The sequence below is a fragment of the Misgurnus anguillicaudatus genome, chromosome 5, assembly GCF_027580225.2.
Source record: "Misgurnus anguillicaudatus chromosome 5, ASM2758022v2, whole genome shotgun sequence".
Lineage (NCBI taxonomy): Eukaryota > Metazoa > Chordata > Actinopteri > Cypriniformes > Cobitidae > Misgurnus > Misgurnus anguillicaudatus.
The window spans coordinates 14976551-15004127 of record NC_073341.2 but is presented as its reverse complement, the minus strand read 5'-3'; the positions used below and the strand labels follow the sequence as shown (position 1 = coordinate 15004127).

At 39.5% G+C, this 27577-nt stretch overlaps 1 protein-coding gene across 3 annotated transcripts; it reads left to right on the top strand.

Moving 5' to 3' along the window:
• The first annotated feature begins 7 nt into the window (after positions 1–7).
• Positions 8–23702, top strand: ubap2b (ubiquitin associated protein 2b). Of its 3 annotated transcripts, none has more exons than XM_073867604.1 (27): positions 8–216; positions 1407–1544; positions 1664–1741; positions 5373–5488; positions 5709–5848; positions 6011–6088; positions 9906–9961; positions 11449–11527; positions 11823–11875; positions 11966–12036; positions 12772–12958; positions 14205–14409; positions 14808–15043; positions 15293–15480; positions 16292–16416; positions 16517–16555; positions 16700–16823; positions 16939–16996; positions 17085–17268; positions 18455–18546; positions 18744–18794; positions 18978–19053; positions 20066–20416; positions 21364–21471; positions 22506–22567; positions 22747–22938; positions 23020–23702. In XM_073867604.1, exons 1-27 carry the CDS (start codon positions 187–189, stop codon positions 23098–23100), a joined length of 3198 nt encoding a protein of 1065 aa, XP_073723705.1. In that variant the 5' UTR covers positions 8–186; the 3' UTR covers positions 23101–23702. The 3 variants fall into 3 exon arrangements, with proteins under 3 accessions (XP_073723705.1, XP_073723704.1, XP_073723706.1); XM_073867603.1 differs by having other exon boundaries at positions 10–216; positions 16292–16430; positions 16516–16555; XM_073867605.1 differs by having other exon boundaries at positions 11–253; positions 16292–16430; positions 16516–16555.
• Positions 23703–27577: the final 3875 nt, after the last annotated feature.

Below are 27577 nucleotides of genomic sequence, written 5' to 3'. Positions count from 1 at the left end.
GTCTACGCTAGACAAATGTCATAAACGCGTTTTTATTAATCGTCAACTACTTATCTTTACATACGTATCGAGTTCTATCCATTTAATAGTTCTTTGTCGGGTGCGAGACTTTTATTTTATGAAATAAATTAGGGCTTTTATGTTGTAACAGCAGATCTCTCTTGGTCGCTGGCTTCGCGCTGGTGTATGAGGGAAGCGCGTGCGCTCGGTGGGCAGGTAAAAACACACACGGAGCGTTGAGGGAGCGGCGCTGGTATGTTTGTGATCCCAAAAAACAAAACCACGCACACCACCTCAAAACAGATATCGTTTGACTTAGTTTAGACGACATTTAAACTTAAATCTTACTCGATGTGAATGTGTTTTTGTGACATACGAGCCTGTTCGTAGCATTAGCAGCAGTGCGGCGTGGTGAAGAACACAAGTTAGCCGAGCATGTTAGCATTTGTGTTGTGCGGTACGCATTTACACAGTTGTGTTTTTTTACCTCTGCCTAACCGACTGTACGGTTGAGACGGCGGTGTATCGTTTTATTCTGATTGTAATTAAACGTTATATTATATAATGTACTCTCTTGTATTGAGTTTGTGTATGTTGGTTGCTAAGGTGCGAGTCGTGTTAGCCTCGTAAAATCAACCAACTGCGCTCTGTTTGTTTTAACGTTACTCCGACTCGAAGGTCTTGCAGGGATCAATTTTAAACGGTTATCGCGCTTATTTACGGTATATTGTGACAACAATTATGCCGGTGTCTCAACTTAGCGACCGGTCTACCTAGACAGTACGTTGGGTCTGAGCCTATGGTGCCCCAGAAGCAAACTAGCCAGGCAACTCGCTAGGTTTTGAGACGCAGCCCACAAGAGTCTTTGTTCTATTTTAGTTGCCAGCCATTTAATGTCACACGACTTTAAAATCGTGTCTTATTTCAAAACCACGTCGGAAACAACATTTTTACGACCGAGTTCGTGTAAGTTGTTAAAGGATCTCGTAAGATTTATTTTAGTATTTTGATATAAAAACTGTAGACTGCTGCAGAGTCTTATTGAGGAGGACTAGTTAAGACTGATGGGTTGTTTATGTGGTGTTGTGATGTCTGTGAAAGCAGACATGTTTTATTTTTTAGAAGTAGGGTTTGGGTGGGTGGGCGTGGGAGTGAATGGGCTAGGGGGTGAGGGGGTAGTGTAAGCGGACACCGAGCCAGGCCATGTTTGCCTGGCTATATTTAAGCGCTGAGCAGATAGGAAGGGGTGATAGTCTTAAATTGGAAGTACAGTGTGGAGTTAAACTAGCGTCTGGCCTGCTCCACCTGTCACAAACCCCATCTTACAAAAACATCTTGAACATTATTTATGGCATGCATGTGCACAGATGTAACGGTTTCTCTCTCGTTTCTTTTTCCTTCCCCAGACTTTTCTATTTTGTACATACATTATTTTGTATATACTGTTTATGATGACTTCAGTGGTCACTGATGCTGCCCGGGGCAATCGGGACAGAGCCCCACCACAAACCACACACACCTCACAACCACAGAAACAGATACAGGTGAGCGATCTTGTGCGCTCGCACATATAATGCAAGCTTGCATAAGTGCGCAAATGTACACAGGAAGGTGAGCCATTTAACTCTGTTAAGGGACTTTAAATTGTTTTGTCTTTCTGTAGGCCACAGCAGAACAGATGCGACTTGCCCAGGTGATTTACGACAAAAACGATGCCGATTTTGAGAGCAAAGTCCAACAGGTGAGCAGTGACAAAATTCCAAAGTCGGGAGCTAATGTGGCTTTAAGTTTGTGCTGCATTCAATAATGAAGATTTGTCCTTTATGACAAGAGCCATACAAACTAGTGTTTTCAGGAATCAAGAACCTGCCGAAGATTATGTAATGCTTACTAAATAGCGATACTGCTATTAATTGGTATCAGGGTGACACTACAGAAGAAATGGGTTAAGCTGAGTTGTGACTTTAAGGGGACATCTTGCACGACAATGATTTAAACTGTAAACGGGAAAGTTTTTATGCGGCTCTGCTTTTTCTTAACACAGCAACAGCGTTTTGGGGTCCTGACAATTCAAACATATGGAGATAAATGACTTTCAGAGTAAATGACATATGCGGGAATCTGTGATAACTAGGAATGCTTTTTTGTAGCTGATGTCGAGTACAGTTTTCTTGTCATCACAATCAGCCAAAAACAATTCTGATTATTCAAGGTGATATATACTGTAGCATGATTTTAATAATAGTCAGGGATGTGAATTTTCCATATAAATACAGATTTACGTATTTCCTGAACCGGATGGGATGACTTGTCTAAATCATAAAAATCTGATGAGTTTTATTTTTGTGATGGTGCGGGGTATGCGCATGTTGTTTGTAGACGTCGCTGTCATCCAACACACATGTGCTGGACATTAGGTTCATTCGACTTCATGCTGTGCTGCAAAAACTGATAGGCAAGTGATATTAAAGTAAGATTCGAGGAATCATAAGGAGTCTGATTTTAATTCGTTCACACGGTACTTTGATGTCATCTGCCTTTTCTGCGTTCTTCTGCGCATGGCGACTACATTCCGGATGTGAAGTCATCAGTTGAGTAGAAGTCATAAAACGCCGTAAAACCTTATCACTGTAGAATTCTGAGGCATCGATATCAATTAAAACAACATGTATACATAGACTGATATTGCAAAATGACCTGAAAGAATTTTATTGGAATGGATCGGAACAAATGATGGACATACTCCTCGCTTGTAAACCACATTGATCTACAAGCCTACTGTAATTATGCTAAAACTGCAAAATATTGCATCGAATACTGTTAATACAAATTGGTTAATGCTGAAAAATTGATGTCTGGTCCACCCATTTTTTTTTTGTGGGAAAGGAGAAAAATCATGCATAAATGATACTAATCGCTTTAATAGTAATTCATCAAATAAGCATAAATCAGACATAGGGGTGGGCGATAAACAGGTAGACAAGATTAACCGGTAGAAATTTGTCAACCGGTAGAGATTTTGGACTATCGTCTCTATCGAGGTTACGCGCCCACGTCACGCTCCTGTGCGCATGGTCACAGAAACGTAACGTTTGTACACGTATTGAAGCTCCGCAGTTTTAAAACAAGTTATTTTAAACCATTGAAACACAAATAACAGATCTGTATGCGTGCGCTCTTTCTGTCTGTGAGGAGCGTGCAAGTCGCGCAACCGCTTCTCATTAAGCTCGTGAGCATTTTTTCCGCTTTATTGGCCTGAACATATGCGTCAAAATTCCCATTTTTGCAAGTATCCCCATGAACACGACCATTTAGGGCTTAAGAGAAAGTGAACAGCTAAAAGAGAAAACGCATGTGTAACATACAGTAGGGTCCGGACTTTGCTCTTAAAGGGGAAGTTACCTAATTTTGCTCCTGTTTGTCACTCATGTTTATCAAACAGCATTAACAGAAAATCTCTCACTGCTCTTGACTAAATCACTTTTCTACCTTAAATAAAAAAAAATATATATATATACATAGTATACATAATTATTTATTATAATTCATTTATAATTGACAGTTTATCTTCAGAAAGCTTGAATTTTGTTTGTTTTGTCTTCTTTTTATGCGTGTATAAGGTTTTTGTGAAAATTATGAACATTTCTATGGTATTAAAGATTTTAATAACAGAAAAGCCTTATTAAAACATAAAAAACCTCTACCGTGATACATATCGTTATCATGATATAAAATGAATCCTATTGTGATAGAAGATTTTGGTCATATTGCCCACCCCTAATCAGACATAACTATTTTTGTAGAACGTTTTATCATTTTCCTTGCAAATGTTAACAATTATGCGATTTTTTTTTTTTTTTTTTTTTTTAGACTATTTGATTGCCATAGATGCTTAAGTGAGCTGTTTTCTGCGCGCACACAATACTCATGGACACAAACACAAAAGCCGACGTGCGTTTCAAAAAGCCCGCAAACACAGAATTTCTCTGCGCTTGACAGTAGATATACACACATTGTCTTGTATTTCCGCAGTCTTGGCAAGTATTCTCATAAAAACGGTAGTTTATTATAAGTAGACAGTTCAGAAAAAAATCAAATGTGTCAGTATAGATCTGCGCTTATCCGGTCTTAAATGGACAGTTTCCCCTTAAAATAAATGCTTATGTTTGCGTCATTATGTTAATCAAACCACATAAGACAAAAGGAAAATCACTTCTGTAGCTTAAAATATATTTTATATTTTTTAATTTATAGAATGAAGCGTTATTATTCATTTGATTCTATTTCTGTACCTATAACTACTCTTTTACCTTACTTTATGCTCTTTTCTTTTTTATATGCTTGTAATTTGTTCTTATTTTATTATTCGCATGAGTACCCCATGACTCAAAAACCATAATGTAATTAATTTAACCAGTACTATATTGTAAAATTATGTAATTTGTGATTACATTGAGGTCCACCCTAATCCAAGATCCACTCGGTTAAAAAATTTCTCGGTTTGCCACTGATGAACAGATTACTGCAAAAGGAGGTTTTATGTTGGGTTCCTTCCTTTCTTTTTTGTCCTTGGCCAATCACATGCCTGAATATCTTTGTAAAGGCAGAGAGAGAAATCAAAACTTGCAGAATGCACATAAGCGACTGATAGTAAAAATGCCCACACTGTGGTCTCAATCTGTGCTTGCATTCAGGAGCCCTATGGTGACATAAAAATAAATAGAAAGATTGTTTGTCAGACCGATTGAGTCATTTAATGCGTTGATCGACAGATACCGATCTGCGGGTTGGTCAATTTGAGCATCCCTAGTGATAACGGTGATGTCATGCACATATGTTAATTCAGTCCATATGCATGTGCGAGTATAGCCAAAATAATGAAGGGGTTTGTGCTGCTCAAGATACTGAGTGTATTAACACTTCTCCCAAAAAGTTTACAAAATTTTGCCACTTTGTAGTCCACTGTCACCTACTTCATCATCCGTCTGCAAAATTGTTTTCACCGTCTTTGATTTTTTGTATTTATCGCTCAGTAGAAGAATGCGTATGTGCACAGGCGTGTGGAGTAAGGTAGCATCCCATATTTAGTCATCTTTTTGACAGTTTTGTCGTGTGTAAGTGAAGAAAAGAATTGCGCAAAGAACTATATATATTGTTGTATAAACATAGTCAGAATTTACTAACCTGGTCCGTTAAATAATCAGTAAAAAGCACAGAAATACTAAATCAGTTAATAAATCCCATGAAGTGAAATCTGAGTCGGAACTAAAATCATTAAAACTATTTGGTTCCTGTCCTTTTTAGTTTAACGTTTTATCGGCTAAACGTTTTTATTTGATCAAATCTGATTTTTTTTTGCATTTGTGTCATAGCTCATGGAGGTTGCAGGCAAAACTCAGGACGAGTGTATGGTGGCCCTTCATGACTGCAATGGAGATGTCAACAGGGCCATCAACTTCCTGCTGGAGGAGGTCACCAACAAGGACTCGCATGCTGCAGTTGATCCTGTTTTACTTGTTTGTGATTCATACAAGCATCTTGTGACCGTATTTATTATAGCAAGTAAAACCAGATTGGTTTCTTAGGCATTTAATTGAACTTTCATTTCTTACTAACCTGCCATAGTAATGATAAAGCTGCAGGAGCTGACCCTGCCTGTGTTTTAAAACATTCTTGTAATACTTGTTGCAACTTATTGCGCAGGACTCCTGGGAATCAGTCGGCAAGAAGAAAAGAGTTGGAAAAGAAGGGACACCGGCAGAGAACAGAGAGAAAAGAGGAGAAAGGGAAGGAAGGGGTCGCGGGGGTCCGAACAGACGCGGCAGAGGGGCGAGCCGCAACCAGGAAGGTGTGTCTTTTTGGGCGTTTATCCCTGTGCATGTCTTTACTTGCTTTTATTAGATTTTTCCCTGGGGCTGTATGTGTTTTGATTTGCATAACGTTGTTTTGATGGTGTATGTACAATAGATGTTTCAAGTAAGCGTCTAACGCTCGTTTACTCTGTTTTTAGGACGGACAGAAGAGAATGGGTTTGATTCAGCTCTAGGAGAGAGGGGAGGAGACCGTGGCCGCAGAGGAAGAGGGAGAGGTCTGTGCATTAACACGCATTCAAAGACTTTCTTACACATTTGCTCAATATGATGTCCTAGATACAAGTCTAATTACTAGTCTTCTTCACTAGATGTCACCCTCTTTTTTGCCTTGCGTGATGTTACGAAGGATTGCGAAGTGAGCCTGTCATTCATTCAGTGCTTAAAATGGCGGTTTTAGGTGCTACATCGACGGTGATGCCACCTTCACATGAGAAGTCAGATGTATGGAAGCATTTTAGTTTTCGCAAGCAAGACGACGACGATAGTGTTGTGGCTTTTAATTTCTTTTTATTAATTACCCACTGGTAAACTGCTGTTCACTGTTCTTTTTTATTAATATAGTATTTGTGTTAAATCTATGTTCATTGAGTTGAATCGAGAATCGGGTATAAAAACTGACCCAAGAATCGAAATCGAACCGATTTGACAGCTTGCGAATCGATCGGGAACATCTGAATCAATACCCAGCCCTACGTGTGTCTCGTTTATGGGTTGGGTACAATATTAGTGGCATGGGGTCTCGGGTAATTTAAAATAAATGTATTTTTGCCGAACAGACCCGAGACCACACAAACTATCTTGCGTGTGTGCATCAAGTCGTTTTCCAACCCTTCCTCTGTTTGCCAAGAGCGCTTGCGACATCATGTGGCTGGAGGTTGGTTAATTTTCATTGAGCCGGACCTGTCAATCAATTTTGAATGCACATTTTAGCGGTTACCTTGGTGGTGTCGTCAGACAACAAATGAAAATAAATGGACCAGCGGGCCAAATTGGTTTTCTTCTGTCTGACTGGTGCGTGCCATTTAGATTTGGGTCCAGTCGGGTAAGAATTGCCGTCAGGTCAGACTCTGTTCAATTTATCTTGGGTCTTTTCTTTAAAAAAAAAAAAGTATTTATGCACCTACAGATTAGGTAAAAAGTTATTCTGGTCATTTTGGGTCGGATATTTTTTTTTTTTTTGACCCGAGAAGACCTCTAGTTTATACCCACTTGACTTCATGAATCGTGCTGGCTTTGAGCATCACTGAAAAGATGCATCTTAACATCATACAGTCACTAGTGAACACGGTTCAAATATAGATCTTGTCTACTGTTTGTACTGTATTGCCAAAGAGTGTCTGATGGTAGTCTGTTAGCTGTTTAGTCATATCGGGCAGGATGGGGCCTGTTCCTGTGTTACTATTTGTGTCACTGTAGAGTGTGTAGGACACTGCATGTGATGGATGTGTTGGTTAAAGCGGTTGCAACTCGAGAGGAAACAGGCATGTGCCAAATGGCATCTTATTAAACGGGGTTTACATGTCACAGAAGCAAGATCTTTATTCAGTGAAATAAGAGTATAATCTATGTAGACATCGAGTGTGGGCATTTTTTGTGTTACTGTTGTGATGTCACGTCTTCATAAATCAGATTAGCCAATAGGGCTTGGGCGTCGTGACGTCATTACTTGTCGTGGCGGCCATGTTGATGGCCTCCTTTACTGTTGCGCTCCATGCTGCGCTCTGTTTATAGACATACTTTCTCTCAATCGTGTGTCTTAATTTGATTAATTTGTCGTTATTTTTTCAACCATGGTAAACCGTTGCTGTATTAATAATAAAGTAACACATTAAAAGTAATTTACATTAAAAATGACAGATAAGGACAAAACTTCATTGTTTTATTCAATATTGGAAACCAAACATTAACCTCAACCCCTCAGTAATGTGTATACATGACATATAAATGACATTTATATATACGACAGTGAAGTATAACATCTGAATATTAATTTATATAGCTTAAGTCAACATTGAACATAAGGGCAATGTCCCGGTTTACTCGCCCAAAATACGGGAAATTTTCAACATTCATCTTTCTGTTGCTATCCCTCTGCTGAAAGCAAAAACTGCTGCATTCACTAAGCTACTTGTGAAGCTAGGTCGTATGTAGGGGTGGGACAATACATGTATTCGTTTCGAACCGAATCGGTACGGGAGTCACGGTTCGGTGCATGAATTTAAACGGAGAATACACGGTATGAAAATAAAAAAAAAGTTGCGTGCAAAATAATTAATGTAATGCGGAACTACTGTTAGATACGCGGGTTCTTTATGGACAGCTAATCTGTTGCCCCGCTTTAGCTCTGAAGCTCTGATTGGCGCCGATGCAGCCGAGCTCCGCCTATGTATGCGCTCTATCAGAGACCGTCTACATTCTGGCACTCTGCAGTTTTTTGTCAGGTTCACGGTCCAGTGAGTGAAATAGCCGGACAGCGAGTATGGCAAATGGTGGTGAGGATCCGCCGGCCCCTTTAAGATCGCAAGTTTGGCAAAACTTCAGTTTTCCAGTCAGTTACAATAGTACAGGCGAGAGAGTGGTGGAAAAGACGAGGACTTTGCGTCGGCGTTGTTCAGCAGTTGTTAGGTATGTGAGTGGAAATACATCATTTTTTTTTTTTTTTAAAGTGGAAATACATCTAATCAGGGCTCTCAAGTCTCACGCATTCACCTTGACAAACACGCATTTCAGTCAGTTCAAACGCCACACTTTGTATTTCTCACGCTGAGAAGTAGGAGATACATTTTCCTGCTATATACAACAGGCATACGCAGCCGCAGGGCAGTTCTGTCGAGTTCAGCTGCTTTCAGTTTTTTAAGTGTGCTAAACTTTACGCAGCGCCATCAGCGTCAGAGTACCGCGAGAAATCTTGCGGAGGAGGCTGATTTCAAATCGCTCTCGCGTTACTCTGACGTCATCCACTTGTCGTTTCTTGCAGCGCCTCGTGAAGTCGTACACACCTATTAATTCATCCTACAAGCCTATTTTTTGTTCTTTAGTACATTAATATGAAATAAGGCCAAAAATGTAATTTAAAAATGTATTTAGGTAACACTTGTAATACATTTGAACCCCTATTTGTATGAAAGATGAGTACAAGATTACTTAAAGTGGTATATATTTTTGAAATACGAGATAGTATGTTAAATGCATTTCAGTTCATATTCATGACATCTCAAAATAACACTGATAAGGACACCTATTTTTTTAAGATTAGTTTAAAAAAATGCCTTCTTCATTTTTGTTTTGCTTTTTTCCTCCATTGTACCGAAAGTGAATCGAACCGTGAAGCCTGAACCGAGGTACGAACCGAACCGGGACTTGTGTGTACCGTTCCACCCCTAGTCGTATGTGACTTTGCTTACAGATTGGCGTGAAATCGTGCTCTCACCACAACCACGCTGTTATCTTAAAAGGCTCTTTATTCACCCTTTTTTCATATGGATCCAAACCGTTAATAGTTCCGATTTTGTCCACATACCGGTCCCTGCTTCCCTGTTTAACGTATCCCAGTAAATTCCACATCCTTTCCCGGATTTTAATATCTTTTTTCTTACTTTTAATTTTCCCAACTCTGCCGCTTCTCCTAGTTCAACTTGCTGTATGTTTACATTCGCGAGGCCACCAACATGGCCGCCACGTCCCAGAATGCACCGCGGCGCCCAAGCCCTATTATAACATTTGTAATCTAGTACATATTGGATTAGTAGTAGAAAAAAATAGGTTATTGAATTAGTTTCAGGTCAAAATCCCCAGTTTCAAAATCCTTGATCGTAACTTTTAAAGTCATTTACTTTTTTGTAAATCAGCCAATAACCTTGCAATCAGTTTCATAACATGAAAAGCAATGGTCAAACATGGGTCAGTGCAATTTCACACACTGCAAAAAAATCACATTGGATTTGAACAGGTTGAATAAATGACAGAATTGTCATTTTGAGAGAATAATTTCTTTGTTTAAGGATAATAACTAGTGCATGCGTGTTGTTTCAGGTGCTGGAGGCCGAGGAAGAGGCAGAGGAGCTGGAATAAGCAGGTTCTCTCAGGGACTAGGGTGAGCATTAGGTCTTTATTCCTCCCAATCCTCTAGGAGCTAGTTGACAAGCTCTCTATAAACTTCCAACTAATGCTGGATACACACAAAAAGATAATCAGGCTGATTTTGGGACAGTTTCCCACCTTCCAACAATCCCCAGTTTTGCACGCACCTCTTAAAGTAATTTCTAAATGCATCAGATCTACATGATGTCTACAAAACTCGCTGTCTGGTTACCTCCTTCACTGCTGATGCTTCTCCAACAACTTGCACAGCAAGCTGTTGCTGCTTTATATTTGTCCTTCATCCTCTGTATACACCAGTAACATGCCCGCGGACACGGCGTATTAGCAGTCTGCATGCATAATTGGAAGTTGATGCGAACAATGATGCAAAAGTAAATGAAAACTGATGCATAGCCTATGGCGTAGAGCAGTTTTCTCAACCCTGGTCCTCAAGGACCCCCTTCCAGAATGTTTTAGATGTCTCCTTAAAGGACAAGTTCGGTATTTTACACTTAAAGCCCTGTTTTCAGATTGTTTATGATGAAATAGAACGCTTTTGACTGACATTTGGACCTATGCGGCTGCCCCGAGAATTTTCGGGTGTTTGTGTTTCACCTCCCACCTCTACAATGGGTTTGGTGGTGCACTGGAGCAGTCCTTCCTTGAATGCATTAAACTTTCGTTTGCGGGGACGTGGGGCTCACCGAGTGGTCGGGGGTGTTAACTGATATGCTCACACAAAAATCGCTGCAAAAGATGCTTCCCAACATGTATTTTACCATTCGTTGTAAACTTATGGACCTATTTTTCCAAATGCCTCACATCTGTACATTCTTCCGCTGAGAGCTTGAATAATAGACACTCCAGCCCAGTTGGTGGCGATAATCCGCCATTGCCAATTGCAAGAATACAAACAAAGTCTCGGCGCGGAGTAATACTGTACCTCACAGCACATCTAATACAAGTCAATGGAGTTGGACAAAAACTATGATAAAACCTGTTGGAAAGTATCTTTTGCAGCGATTTTTGTGTGAGCGTGTCGGTGACCACCCCTGGCCACTCGGTGAGTTTCACGTCTTTGTAAATGAAAGTTTAATGCATTTTAGGAAGGATTGTTTCTGTGCACCTATAAACCCATTGTAGAGGTGGGAGGTGAAACACAAACACCCGAAAATTCTCGGGGCAGCCGCATATGTCGAAATTTCAGTCAAAACCGTTCTATTTCATCATAAACAATCTGAAAACAGGGCTTTAAGTGTAAAATACCAAACTTGTCCTTTAATTAACACACCTGTTTTAAATTATTAGCTTAATAGGGAGACATTCTGGAAGGAGGCTGATGAGTTGGTTCAGGTGTTTTAAATAAGGAGACATCTAAAACTTTCTGTAAGGGGGTCCTTGAGGACCAGGGTTGATAAACACTGGTGTAGAGGATACAATTAGCTATGAAACTTTTCCTGGACAACTATAAAGCCTTTATTTTTTTCATTGACTTATAGGGACGTTTAACCCCGTAGACTTCAGCGGCTCTGCTGAAGCAGGAGAGGCTGGAACTGAAACTACTGAAGCAGCAGGTGAGTGCTGTTTATCGATTCAGTTCATGGGCGCTTTTCCTTACGGAAGTCTGCTCTTTATAGCTTTTGACATAATCATATTCAAAGCCATTTTCAGTGTTGTACAGATCCCAGTGGGAGCTAGTTTTCAAGTGTATTATTGATCACACAATGCAGACTCTGTCTAGATGGATACCCATAATACTTTTCTGGGTTTTGATTTGTGTAGCACATCATTTTTCAAAGATCCTCCCTTAGAAATGATAGATGTATGCTGTTTTTGATTGTTAAATGCATTGTATAATTATTCCTTCAGGAGCCTGGAAGGACACTGTGGAAGACTGGGCTGCCGAAGACTGGAATGAAGATGTAAGTGAACTCATGAACATTGAGATGAAACTGTAAAAATTGACCAAGTGAAGCCAATGTATAATGTACATTTTTCTTTATTTTTAATAGCTGTCTGAGACCAAAGTGTTTACTGCCTCCTATGCTACCGGCTCCAAGAACAACATGCAGCCTGGGCAGGGGTGAGTACTTGATGTGGTGATCTGCCCTAAAGGTTATAGGTTAAGGTGATGGTTATAACAGATTTCATATCCATCTAAAAATCTTAAAGGAATGAAAAAAATTAATTTTTAGTGTCTAAATAAGTTGGCTTCAGGCAAAAATGTCTATTGTACAGGACTGTACAACTTTTATTGGGTTTGGTGCATTACACTATAAATGTATTATAGAGTTACCCGTAACAGAAGATGACATGACATCTGAGCAAAGATGCTGAGTTTTATTTGGCTTGCGCTGTTTCCCATTTCACTGCATGAAATGATTATTGCCTAGTCCTAAATGGCTCTATATCATATTTAATGAAATATTCAAAGAGCATTAAAGAAGATTTGAACCACCGAAGCATACTTTACCATTAGATTAACCAAACCGCACCCGGGCACGATACAAAGCGATCACGCTAGTCAAACGTTCTCATGCACTATTTGTTTTGGACAATGTGAGTGTGCCCTTATGTGCTGCTTTAATTTTACTAACAATGTTCAACAGAGGGCGTGCTCACATACTGAGCAATTATAAATTTAGTTTGTAAATTTACAATCATTCTGTCAGTCCTATAATTTAGTATAATGTACATTGTCTGTACTAACATGCATTTACTAACAGCTGCTTTGCAGCAGTGCAGAATTGTAAAAGGTGCTATATAATACATTTTAATTGTAGTTTATGGTGACAAGTATGTTTTCTTTGCTCCCCAGGATGGATCTGGGCTCTCTGTTGCCTAAGGAGGCAGAGGGCGACTCTGACCTGACTGGTTTTGATCCGTCGTGCCCTGATACTCTCACCCAGAGTTTGGTGTTCACCAACTCGCAGCAGCACGGCAGCCGAGCGCACACGCACAGCTACGCCTCCGCTGCTGCCGGCACTTATGCACACGCTGCATCGGTGAGCACACACAAAATGACCACCATTACAGCTTGGCGTAGCATCTTTTCTCTTACTTTATGGGGCAGAATACTTAAAGGAATATTCAATTTTCTTAAAAGAAAAATCCAGATAATTTACTCACCACCATGTCATCCAAAATGTTGATGTCTTTCTTTGTTCAGTCGAGAAGAAATTATGTTTTTTGAGGAAAACATTGCAGGATTTTTCTCATTTTAATGGACTTCAATAGACACCAACAATCAACACTCAACACTTAACAGTTTTTTCAACGGAGTTTCAAAGGACTATAAACAATCCCAAACGAGGCATAAGTGTCTTATCTAGCAAAACGATTGTCATTTTTGACAAGAAAAATAACAAATATACACTTTTAAAGCACAACTTCTCGTCTAGATCTGGTCGTGATGCGCCAGGTGACCCCACGCAATACGTCATGACGTCAAGAGGTCACAGAAGACGAACGCGAAACTCCGCCCCAGTGTTTACAAGTGTGTTGAAAGAGGACCGTTCCTACGTTGTTGTGTGTCAACTGATTCTAATTAATGTCTTTGTGTCAGTTTATTGTTTACAATGGTCCGCAAATGTGCGTTTTATATATGTAACTACGTCACTACGCATTTACGTTACGTCGCGCTGGACCGGACCTAGACGAGAAGTTGTGGTTTAAAAGAGCATATTTTTTATTTTTCTTGTCAAAAATGACAATCGTTTCACTAGATAAGACCCTTATGCCTCGTTTGGGATCGTTTATAGACCTTTGAAACTCCGTTGAAAAAAACTTACGTGTTGAGTTAAGTGTTAATTGTTGGTGTCTATTAAAGTCCATTAAAATGAGAAAAATCCTGCAATGTTTTCCTCAAAAAACATATTTTCTTCTCGACTGAACAAAGAAAGACATCAACATTTTGGATGACATGGTGGTGAGTAAATTATCTGGATTTTTCTTTAAAGAAAATTGAATATTCCTTTAAGACAAATGCCAATCAAGGCAAAATAGTTTTTTGTATATTTAATTAAATATATTTGATTCAAATTGACTGTGTATGTTCATTTACTTAAGATTTGTCTTGCATATATAATTTTTATCAGCTATTTTTCTATCCAAATGAGCTTAAACCCTTTAAGTTGTTTGCAGTGTTGTTTTTACAAATGATGTGTATTTAAATACACATATTAGAGGGAAATTTTGCTCTAGATCACTAAAAGTGAACACATTTTTATTTAACATCTGTTTTACGTCTAGTCCATGCTGGGATCCAGACTTCCCCAAAATGATGTACTGAAAACAGAACCAATCAGCGCACCCCGAGTCAACCCTCTGTCCAATCAGGTCCACAGGGGAATGAGCAATGGTACCGTGTCTGCAGAATCCAGTGCTCCAGTTCCCTCAGAAGCTACATCTGTGACTTTCAATGAACCAAAGGAGACCCCTGTTACAGTAGCTCACTGTGAGTTTTAACAAACACTATAGATATAACAAAGTGGTACGGTTGTATAAATGCCAAAGTATAGTCTATTTTTTATGTGTACGCAAGGGTCCGCATACAGTGCAGGTGACAATTTTTGTAATCAGTGGAGTGCTTACTCCGGGTTTTAGTTTGTAAGTGCAATGCTTAGCATTGTAAAAGAGGTCCCACCTTCCATTAAAAAAAACAAGGGTTGGATATTAAAGACTATGGATTCTGTGACTTTCCTTATTTGTGTCTTTGGTATTACACACACACTTACAGGACTACATACTTAAACATGCAAGCATCCCTGTGAATTTATGAACAAAACTGTCATGCATGGGTTGAAAAAAAATGCTATGATATCCGTAAACATTTATATTCTCTTATTTTACTAGTGGACCTGAAGGCTCAACCTGACCCGTCCCCCATCCTCAGTCAACTGACCCAGCATCAGAACTCATCACTCCAGTCGGACCTGCCGGCTCAGGCCCGTGACCCCGTCCCACTACCCCCATACGATGGTCCTTCTCCATCACTGAAACCCTTTTCTGAGCCTGTCGTCACCATGCCTGAGCCCGCACAACCCAAAAACATCAGACCACAGAAACGGAGAGTGCCCCCTCCCTCAAAGGTAATGTATACCCATTGTTCCTGTAGCTCATTTGGTAGAGTATTACATTAGCAGTGCAAAAGTTTATGGATTAGGTTCCCAGGGACCACGGATCCAGATAAAATGTATACCACAAATGCATTGCAAGTTGCTTTGGATAAAAGTGTCTGTTAAATGTATCTATAGTAGCATTTAAGTATGGCTGCCAACTCTCACAACTAAAGTCTTTTTCATGTTAATGAACAAGTGATTATGTCTTTCCGCTGCCAGATTCCCTCTTCTGCTGTAGAGATGCCAGGCTCAGCTGATGTCTTTGGGCTGAACGTGCAGTTCGGTGCACTGGATTTTGGATCGGAGTCCACTGTGGATAATCTTAACCAATCAGAAACCAGTTTTCAGGAACCCGTGGCTGCTCCGCCTCAAAGTCAGAGCAGCCTGTACTCCAAACCTAGCATCAGGTCAGTTTTATTCATTTTAGGCAATGTGAGTGTCAACAGTAGAACATATTTTCAGGGTTCCCACGGGTCCTTGAAAGTTTGTGAATCTGGGGGGGATTCAAGGCCCTGTGAAGTTTTTGAAAATATACATACATAGATACAGGTAATTGAAAGTGCTTGAATCTGTTTTATGCAAGAAGTTTCTTGGAAAAAATCCATATTATTCCCTGTGTAGTGTAGAATAATATCATGAAAATTCTAGACTTTAAGCACACGTGCTAAACTGTTCACTTTAAATGCTTTTATCTTCTGTATGCGAATGTTGATTCATACCAAAATGCTTTTTTCCATAGTTGTGTTTGACACATGAAAACATCTCGGGTTACGTATGTAACTGTTGTTCCCTGAGAAGGGAATGAGACGCTGCGTCTCCCTTGCCATACTTCCTGCATCCCTGTAACGCCGTCTTTGGCAATATTTCAGATAGCGATATACTTCCTGTCTCCCAAGTCACCCTGTCTTTGTCGTTAAGCCTCACCATTGGTTGAATTTGATATACACTTTGACACACTTACCCCTGGAGGTGTCCCAAAAGTGTCACTGCAGTGACGCAGCGCTAGTTCCCTCGATAGGGAACTGTAACAATGTATCTTAAAAGGTAACACGATGTTACCTCGCTCTCACTTGAAATGTGTCCCCACATTTAGTCCTTGAATTCGAGGGTATTGGACCTGGAAAGTCCTGGAAAGGTCCTTGAATTTGGAGTTAACTAAGGTGTGGGAACCTCGTAGTTTTCTTTATTTACACTGATGCATAACCATCTCTCTTTCAGTGAATCTGGTGGTTTGCCTCCAGCAGTGATCGAGTCCAGTTACCCATCACCCTCTCTTGGTTTACAAAGCACTACTGCCCCTGCCTTGGCTTCATCTGCTAGCAGAGCGGACTCCACTACCACCACCACCCCTCTCAGCGTATGTCCGTCGTCTTATATAATGATGGTCTTATTGAAGTTAGTATCACTGACAATTAAACTTGTTTGTTTTTGTTCACAAACAGAATGGATTTGGTGAAATGAGGACGACCAGCGCACAGGACTGTAAGTTGAAATCTGCATTACACTCTGGGTCAAATAGTCTTGTCAAGCCAGCTGGGTATTATCTTAACAATGAATGTGTTTACACTTGTAAGCATTTGGTGTTTGGCCATGTGTGAATTATTTAACCATTTCATGCGTTCGCAGCTGTCATGTCCAACACCCCGCAGCCGGTGACCACAACTCTCCCGAGTGAGAACGGCTTGTCATCTTCATCACTCTCATCTTCGTCATCGACAGCAGCGCCTGCCCTCAACACAGCTCTTAGCAGGTACTGCCACTCCTTAAAGTTTCCATCCAATTAAATATTCATGAGAGGAAACAGACAACACCTTCCAGGCGTCGCCATCAGTCTCTCTAATGGCCCACTGTTGTTTTTCTTTCAGTCACGTGAGCAGTGGTACTTCTCTCGGTTCTTCGGTGCCCAGCAGCTCTTCCCTGAGCGTAAGTTTTATTCAGTTTTGCACATTTTCAGGCTGGGATATTTGGAGAGATTGAATCGGTACTAATTGAATGTAAATGATTCCTACAGTCTCAGATGGGAGGCGATGTGAGTGCGAGCCTGCCCGCTTACCCCAGTTCTGTGTCCAGCACGGCGGTTAGCTCAAACGGACTGGGCATTGGAAACCAGAACCTCAACGCAAACGGCTCGTCCGCTCCCTCTGCTGGCCGTATTGCATCACTGCAGACCACCATGACCACCTCCACCAATTCTGGTCAGTCCCACAAAATCATTTCATGAATTATGTTTAGTATTGTCGAAAGACATTTTTTACTTGAACACAAAGGGTTTATAAGGTTTAAAAAGTTTAAGTAAAAGTTTTTTAACCTGATAAGGAACACTGTGCCGTACACGGTACACCCCCTCCCTTGCACGTAAGGCTGCATTACGTCAATGTAACTTTGAAGCATTAAACCTTTAAAATATACGGTCATGCGGCACATCGTTGTAAAGCTTAAACTTTCGGGATTTAATTAAGCGCACACACAAAGCATAATATGATTTTTTTGCAGTCATAAAACTGTAATCTAGTTGTTAGTTACCTGAACCAGGCGGCGCTGATTTAGGATATTTACTTACCTTCAAAATCTTCCCTTTATCCGCTTCGGTGAAATTGTCCAAAACAAATTGTTCATAAATCCCCAAAAGTCCAAGGAAATGGAATATCCAAGCTTTTTAATCCAAAACGATTTGTTCATCTCACAAGCTTGACGTTTCTGACCGAATTACGATATAAATAGTGTATACAATTAGTTCACTAACGGACATTCGTTCGAAACTCACTTTTCATTCACGATTTATAATGAATATACGGATGTCACGTTTAAGGGGATCGCACACCGGCTGCGCAGCTCAGCGCCGCGCAGCGCCGCGCCGTTCTAAAAAAATGTAACACATTGTTTTCTATGAGTGTACGCACACCGCCGCCGCCAGGTGGCGCCTGTCCGCGCCGCCCAGCTGTGACTCAGGAAGTTGTTCAAATCCCTGTCGCGCCACACAGCGCCACTGACACAGTTTAACATTACATAACATCATATGTGTCCCAAATCATTAACAAGTAACATTGGCTGCTAACGTATATTTTACATTTTGAAATAGACGTTATCTGACGAAGCTCGCGCTATTTAATGTGCACTTCCGGTTTACAATACCTCCGAGTTCTCCTAGGCTCGGCGCCGCGCAGCGCTGAGCTGCGCGGCCGGTGTGCGATCCCCTTTATTGTGCAACGTCTGAGGAACAAATACGCACCCTTGTGGAATTTCAGCCGTTCCATAAGAGGCTACACTTTTCATGAGAACTTTAATTGTTTTTTAAATAAAAACAAAGAAATTTTATAAACTACATGTCCCCCAACTAGGAATCAGCCAAAAAATCTTTCTAAATGTTATCTATATTTCCAGGTAAAGCTCCTCCTAATTTGGCCCAAGGTATCCCACCTTTGCTAGCCAGTCAATACATTATGGGGCCTGGTGGGCTTCTTCCTGCTTACCCGGTGAGTGTTTTTGGCTAATCTGCTCTTAGATACATGAAGCTAAATCTTTTTGTCAACACTATTCGACATCAGTATCTTTCAGATTTAAGACTAGGTTTTGTAGGCACAGTACTTTTTTTTTTAAAATATGAACGATCTCTTTGTTTGTTTTTTTGTCTCTGATCTTCTGATTTCTTTGTGTCTTCTTAATATTAAAGCCGATGTATGGATATGAAGACCTACAGATGATGCAGTCCCGCATGCCTATGGTAAAGATATCATAGCCAATCACCTGTTTCTTCCACAACAGTCAGAATTTGACTTGTTAGCAATGCCCTGTTTTATTTCTATGATGGTTTTGTTTCTTTGCATAATAACGTATGATTATAATATAGTGCATTTAATTACTATATAATTATAAAAATATTTTTTATTCGTTCTTCTTTCTGCAGGATTATTATGGAATGGCCTTTCCTGGTACAGCACTAGCAGGCAGAGATGCTGGATTAGCAAGCAATCCCTACTCTGGTGAGATCCACATCAGCTCTGAATTAATAAACTTGGCAATTACTGACCTTTTTTCAATTGGAAATAATACTGTACATGGCTTTCTAGATTTATAAAAGTCTAAACCATTAACCAAACCAACCCGCTCTGAGATAATTTGCAACATTACAATCTCAAGCTGAGTTTACACCAATCGCGGTAGAGGCGTGAAGCGCGAGTGATGTCAATGTGAAGACGGGTTGATGTGCGTCTGGAGGTCTCGTGGCGCGGATGAGGCGTTTGCTGTGAAAGACGCGTTTCCGCCCTATTCGCGCGGTATGTGCTTTTTGTGCATTTTGTGTTTGAGGCGAATTGGCGGCTGACGCCCGAGTTGAAAGATTTGAACTTTGCTGGAATTTTGCGCCGCGTTAACCAATCAGGAGCCTGCTTGCTGCTGTGGCGGCAGCCCCGCCCAGAGTCACTCATTCAACCTGAAGGAACGCTTGATATTGTCCGTAAGCAGTCACCTGGAGCTATACGACACAAGTTCTTATTTCTATAGAGGAGACGGGAATAAAAAGGACCTCGCTTTGAAGAGTGTCAATGAGGATATTGGGCAACCTGGTAAGTTGTAATACACGTTTCACTTTTGAGTCACATGATGTTTATCGACCCACGCCGTTTATTTCCCCCTATAGTAAGGTGACCAAATACAAACTGGTAACTCTCTCATTAAATGCACAATCAACATCAGTCATCTTGCAAACAGACAACCGCATAGCACATGCCCCTCTTACAAGAAGCAGATTTTGCAGATGACGCGCGTCAAATGCTTGCTTTTTCTACGCGTCTACTTCGCTCTACACGCGCGAATGCATTCAAACTGTTCAAGCGGCAAACTAGGTGCGGTAGACGCGATTTTGACGTCTGAAGCACGGTTGGTGTAAACGCAGCATTATATGTTTGGTTTGAAGCAATTAAAGTGTTGCCAAATCTTCTACCAAAGACTACATATTCCATGAAGCATTGTGACTGACAAAACGTTTACTTGCAGGTGAGCCCACCAAATTTGGACGCAGCGACTCAAACTCCCCCGCCCCGGCCACCAGCCTCTCTTCAGTGCCTCCGTCGCAGACTCAGAGCACCGTCCCTCCTCAAACTCAAGGGCCGCAGAACCCGGGCCAAGCCCAACAGGGCCAGACGCAGGCCTTCCTCAACCCTTCCTTGCCCCCAGGTTACGGGTACACCAGCCTGCCCTACTACCCCGGTATGCCAGGAGTGCCCAGTGCCTTCCAATACGGTCACACCGTCTTCATGCCTCCCGCATCCACAAAGCAGCATACCATGGGCCCGTCCAGCCAGTACCAGCACCAGGCTGGATACAGTCAACACGCATACGGACCAGGTAAAAATCACAGTTTAACTCCGTTTAGGACTAATTATGAGCTGTAGGGTTTCTTACATTACATGTAGAGATACACCGATTGCAATTTTCTTGACCGATTTTTCTGTAGGCGTGAACTGTCTTTTCAAAGAACTATATTTGAGAGCATATAGGCTAGAAAAACAAAAATCCTCTTTGATAAATAACTTTATTTTCATCATAAAAGAAATTATTAAACATTGCTCTTTCATCCTAACTGCATTAAATTACAGGATCTTCTTTCATTTGAAAAGCTCTCAAAATAAAGTGCTCTCACACTTATGTTAGATGTCCAAATATAACCGTCTCCATTGACTTTGTGTTGCGAGAGGCCGCCTCCTTGTCGTTTTTGGCTTGTAACAAAAAACAGAATAATGCCTAAAAGCTGCTGTTTGACAATATGTACAGCTAACAAGCCAAAGAACCCAGAAACAAGTTTCCACAAGCTGTCGAGACGTAAAACCCTGCCTTTAAGGAGAATAAAGTGGATCGCGACTACATTTCCCCCTAGTGGACGCAGTTCTACTAATAGGAGTACTATGAAAAGTTGCCTGTTTTCCAATTTTGTTTCTTTAAACGCTCATTTTTTGAGGTCGACAGCTTATAAAAACTTATTTCTGGGTTCTTTGGCTTGTTTGGCTGTACATCTTGTCACACAGCAGCTTTTGGGCATTATTCTGTTTTTTTGTTACAAGCCAGAAATGACAAGGAGGCGGCCTCTCGCAATACAAAGTCAATGGAGACTGTTGGATTGTTTTCCCCCCGGTTGGCGTGGTTTTCAGGTTATGACGCGCTGCGCTGTCTCTATACATTGGTGTGCGTGTTCCCTTAGTTGTAGCCTCATGCAATATTATTAGGAGTAATATGCATGATTGTTGGTCTGAAAGACCAAGCAATTGCTGATGTGACATCTAATGCTGTCTTCTAAGGTTTCGATGAGCTGTCCCAGGCTCATGCCGCAGGGGAATATGGGAAGGGTGGATATGGAGGCAGCTCCCAGTCACAGGCCAAAGCTATGAGTAACAGCACTGGAAAAGGTAAATCTTCCTCTGTATGAGATGTATATGTATGCAATGACGTGGGTGATTCTCACGAAATCCAGGCTTGGGTGTCCAGCATCAGATTTTTTTAAAAAGCACAAATTTTTGTTGTTGCACATATAAGATTAAAGTCTGAACTTACTATATTTTTAGAAGATTTAAAAAATATTTCCTGTAGAATTATTTACTTTTTTTAGAATATCATTACCGCAACGTGATATTACATTGAAACATGAGTTTGTAAATGCATATATTTAGTTATGAGAACTAAAGTTGTCTAGGTACTATGACAAACAAAATTTCAACTTTTATCTTTAGAGAAAAACTGCTTACCTGGTAGCCATCTTGAGTGTCAAAGTTAATTTTGTCACTTCCAACAATTTTATTATTTTTTTTTTTGAAAATGTTCGTTCATTAAGGGCTTAAACAATGATTGAAATTGTTGCGGAGGATGAGAAAATTGGTCTTGGACACATTTATATTCCTTATTATTGTCTCTACATGTACCAATGATCACCAAAAATCAAGTTTCTTTACTGTAAATGTTTATAGTATAACATGCACTGAAGCTTTTTATTTTTTAGATTTTTTAATTATAAATATTTCAATGTCAAAGAACCCAAATCCATTCATGGACACGTTGCTATAATAAAAATTTTCCTTTTAAATGTGGAAAAAACAACTAAATTGGTTTGTATGATGTCATTTGAACTCATGTGCAAAATAGTACATGAAGAGATGTTTGTAACTGTATGCTTCTTATTTTATAACTCTTACTTTGCATTTACTTTTTTTATCAAAATGTTTCATGACACCTCAAAAGTCTAATTTCGCGAGAATCACCCATGTTGTATATTTCAGTTCTAGCCAGTTTAAAACTGAAGTATCTATAGTTGGGTATGTGTCGATATTGATATTCAATTACTTAGAACGACATCAGCTTAGACCAATTATAGGCTGATATATCAGTGCATCCATAATTTAAGTGTTTGCAATCATTTATGTATACTTTTTTGTTTTTTTTTTTAAAGCACCTGGACTATCTGGATCTGCAAGCTCAGACCTTACGGGAACAGTGTATAGCAAGGCTCAGGTAAATGGCACTCACTTCTTCTTGAAGGAGAAAAATTCCTTAGTGTTGTTTTATAATTGATCATTTTCAAACATACCCACATTTCACTGCAAGTTGTATCCTGTGTTTAACCATGTATGTGACCAAATTAAAATAATTCAAGGCCATCATTAATCTTGTTTGTCTTGTCTGCCCCATAGACATTTGACAAGCAGGGTTTCCCTACAGCAGCAGCTCCTGCCTTCAGCCTGCCCTCAGCACTGGGAGGAACCGGGCCGCTCAACCCCACAGGTGCCCCCGGCTACGCCCCTGCACCTTTCTTACACATCTTACCCCATCATCAGCAGCCCCCTTCACAGTTACTACACCACCACATGGCTCAGGACACACAGGTACAAGCAATTTACGTGTGTAAATATGTTGGTGTGTGTATATAAAGCTAAAAACTGAGTACACGTGTTGTTTCATTACAGGGCCAACGCAGTCAGTCCAGCAGCATGCAGAAGAATCAGGGCAAGTCCAGCTACAACAGCTCTCCCTACTGGGCTAACTGAACATTTACTTTATACTGTTACTGAGAGATTGAAGCCCAAATCTGTGTGGTCACACTGTCCAGCCTCTGAGATCGAAAACATGCACACACACGCAAACACACACTGTACCAGTTCTCCATCGCCCCCCTCCAACGTTCTCCTCTAATTCTTTCCATTTTGTTTTTCCTTCTCTGAATTAGGTTTTTCCATGTAAGATATTTATGTGTAAGTATTTATATATACTGTAAATGTTAAAAAGCCGAACATGAGATATGGTCGCTCCATTTTATTTTTGAAGGACTTTTTTTGGTTTTGTTTACTTTTTAAAAACCGCAGAGATGTAGCAAAAAATAAATAAACGAAAGCATTTTGAGGAAAACTTACTGAAATTGTGATGGAGTTGACAGTGGAGCTATTGGGTGGGGGTTTCACCCATTTAAACATATATTAAGGGTTTTCACAGATTTCAAGAGCGTTTTACTCTTGAGCCCATCCCTTTGAGGATTGTTCTTCTGTATACAGTGGTTCTTAATTTCTGTCATCTAACAGAGAAAAAAACAGTCCACAAATTTTATATTTTACTCTTGTTCCCCTCTGAATAAAAGTTCTGAGCTATTCAATCATTCTGTCTTTTTCATTTGACACCCTTGACACTTGAAAACTAAATCCTGATGCGCATATCACCACTATATCGTTTATTTTACTTCACATAAGCTTAAAGGGATAGTTCAACCAAAAATAAAAATTCCTTTACTCACCTTCATGTTATTACAACATGTATAAGTCTATTTGTTCTGATAAACACTAAAGAAGATATTTTGAGAAATGTTTGTAACCAAATCGTTCGTGGACCCTATTCACTTCCATAGTTTGAAAAAAGAATACTATGGAAGTAAATTGGGTGAACACTGATAATAACATTTTCATTTTTGGGTGAACTATCCTTTTAAAAGTGTAATATAAAACTACATGGGTCGCTGCATGTTTACAACTCTTCTTTTTTTTCTAGTATATTTGAAGAGCGGCTGTATTGTTATGCTCTTGACATTCATTTTAAATATTTGGGGAATAAAAAATTGCAGCCCTGCTTCATACACTCAAAAAAATACTGTTATTTTATTGGTTCAAAAAGGACGAACCCTTTGTTTATTTAACCCAAGATGCTGTTATTGCTTTATCTCAAAAAGTACACCACTGGTGTGTTTTTAAAAACGACTTAAATGTCCTAATATAACTAAGGCCTAGTCCTGGATTAATGTAAACCCTGTCTGGGAAACCGCCCCATATTGGTTAATTTAATCCAAAGGCTGGGTTCAGACTGATCTCACGGAAAGTTGTTATAGTCATGAGAAGTTTTATCAATTTATTTGTGTCCAACACACAAAATTCAGCTTTATTTGTGCCTTGAGCGCGAATGCCTTTTTCGTGTCACTGGCACAAATTTCTTTAAATAGTTTTTTCGTGTCGGTGGTAGGACTTTCTTTTTCGTGTCATTTTATGTATTGTTTTCTCATAGTTTTTTTACAATTTTCTTACCATTGTCGCTCAGGGTTGGGGTTAGCATCACTTTCTGTTACATTTTTGGACACCCTAACCCCAACTCCAGACGAGAATAGTTTTTAACCAATACATATAGAAACCATTACTAAAAAGTACATCCTAACCCCAAGCGACAATGATTTGAAAATGGGGGGAAAAATGGGAGGAAAGTGCATGGAATGACACGAAAAAGAAAGTCGTGACACGAAAGCTATTTGTGGAAATTTGACGCGAAAAAGACATTTGTGCCATGGACACGAATAAATGAATCAAATTTTTCGTGACTAAGACGACTCTCCGTGAGATCATGTTGGCTGGGTTCCTCCCTTTTTGACCAATACTGGATTGAAAATAACCCACCATTTTTAAATGCGCGTGACCGCTTGTATGTAGTCATATTTTTACTGTTTCTTATGCTTTGTGAAAGTTGAATTTGATAAAAGACTTTCTAAAATATTATTAGGTGCATTTGTTTTGCCAATGTCCCATTTTTATAAGGACAATTTTAATCAAAAGTGTCACATATATACACACACACACATATACACGTTTATACAAGCACTATATAGACATAAACACGCGGCTTTCGTGGTCATCACGTAACTTCCGGTAAACGCTGCAAAGAATAAATAACAACAAAGTCCTTAAAGTAGTTTATTTATATGACAAGCAAAATAAACAACACGTAGATAGGAAACCCAAAACATTTGTTATTTTCGACAAGGTATTTGTTTAAGAGTTTCAGCAACTAGTCAGACCATTAAACAAACAGAAACCGGAAGTAAAGTTCGGACCAGACGCTTACCGTGTCACCGCACGTGCCCCGATCTATACATCTAAACATTTTTATGTTTTTATACTTGTATTTTAAATATGTTGACATGAAAAATTAAACGCCACCGACCAACTTACTAACTACAACTAATTTAAAGCAGTGGTTTTCAAACTGGGGGCCACGAGATGGTGCCAGGGGGGCCCCAGTTTTATGACAATTTATGAAATACATTAAAAAATAAGGCTACTAACCAAAAGCACTACTTTTTTGTATAATTAAATTTTTTTATTAAAATGTTGAGTTTTAGAACAGTTTTTGTCACAAATTTTCTTTGGGGGGCCGCGAAGGAATGCACCGTACACAAGGGGGGCTGCACGCTGAAATAGTTTGGGAACCACTGATTTAAAGTATTCTATCAATGCTAGATAAGTAATCTAAAAATTAGATTTACCCCATAGCTATTTTGGCCTATATTGAGATTATAATTCCATAGTAGTTAAAGTATATTAATAGATGTGTGACCCAAAAAGATAAAGGCCCTTGAGTTAGCTAAAGATTAGTCCCTAAGCTTCATCTCGTCTAAGCTGGTTCTGTTCAAGGATCTTAAACGGTTTTGTTTTTTTCTGTCTTACGACAAATAACACTACGCTGCTGCATCTTCCCCTGGAGACAATTAGCAACATATCATGGCTTTTTCCCACAAACCGCTTTGGACCTTTGGAAATTCCACAAATTATGGGAAAATGGTTTGTTTTCCTGCAAACTATGATTTATCCTGCATACTCTCGTCTGTGCAACTGCTAGGAATAGGCAAAGTTGTGTGTCTGGCTTTTTTAAACCGGACGCAAACAAATTTTGAAATCGTTTTCACCCAGCTCAATGCCACCGCATTCTGAAAATGTTTCATCGGTTTAGTGTTGTGGTTGTCAGAAGCACATTCTGAAGATCCCAACCGTGATGTACAGACCAAACACATTTTGTGTTCAGATGATGACAATTTGGGTTTTCCCATTTGGCTATTTGTTCCGGTCAATGACTATCTTTGTACATTGCTTGGTTTGTTTTAATTACTGTTATAAAGGTTTGCTATAGAATTGTGTATGTATGTATTTTCTCTCTCAGTAAATGATATTAGTGTCTGTCAGTCATGTGGTTATGAACACTAGAGTGCGCCAACATCTGTATTAACTATGTATTTACTATGTAATATAACTGTCCTATTTTGTAACCTCTTAAAGTGTTTTAGCTGTTACTGTCAAAGTGGGAAAAAATCACAGTATGGCTTATTGTATCATCTGTACATGTTTACACAATGAAATAGTAACTTCTGTAAGACTTTAAATGATAATAACATTGTATATTCCTATCATCAACATCTGCGATATCTACAGCTATGATTATTAAATAAAGTGATTTTCATCGTCAATAAAAATATCTACTGTATATAAAGCATTATTAACTAAATATGTGAGCCAGTCTTGTACCCAACTAAAGTCAGTTTTACACATAAAATAATCCTGCATAATGTAAAGAACATTCTGTGAAAATATGATTTTGATATATTTAATACTGCTGAGTACACCGTAAAAATTATTTGTTGTTTCAACTTAAAAAATTGTTCTTGCTGCCTTAATTTTTGGGTTAATTCAACTTAAAGGGGACATTTTACAGGACTTCTTTAAGATGTCAAATAAATCGTTGGTGTCCCCAGAGTACATAAAGTTTTAGCTTAAAATATCATATAGATAATTTATTATAACATGTTAAAATTGCCACTTTATATGTGTGAGCAGCTGATCTCTGCACTAAATGGCAGTGCTGTGGTTGAATAGTGCAGATAAAGGGGCGGTATTATCCACTTCTGACATCACAAGGGGAGCCCCATTTCAATGACCTATTTTTTCACATGCTTGCAGAGGATCTTATTCACATTTTTGATAGAAGCACTGGGGACCCAGTTATAGCACTTAAAGATCACCTATCCTCCAATTCATGATTTTACATTTTCTTTGGTGTATAAGTGTGCATTAGTACATGTTAATGATATGCAAAAGGTACAAACCACAAAGTAAATGATGATGCGAGTAAAATCTCTTTTCTTGGACTACAACAAACACACGGATTGCAAAAGTTTACTTCCTGGGCCTGTTGATATAAAAAAGACAGAGATTATCATAATTCCTC

Coding starts and splice junctions, on each gene's coding strand:
- ubap2b (XM_073867603.1), top strand. CDS start 187: ATGAGGGAAGCGCGTGCGCTCGGTGGGCAG. Junction 12,037..12,771: donor AACATGCAGCCTGGGCAGGG/GTGAGTACTTGA, acceptor TTTGCTCCCCAG/GATGGATCTGGGCTCTCTGT. Junction 15,481..16,291: donor TACTCCAAACCTAGCATCAG/GTCAGTTTTATT, acceptor TCTCTCTTTCAG/TGAATCTGGTGGTTTGCCTC.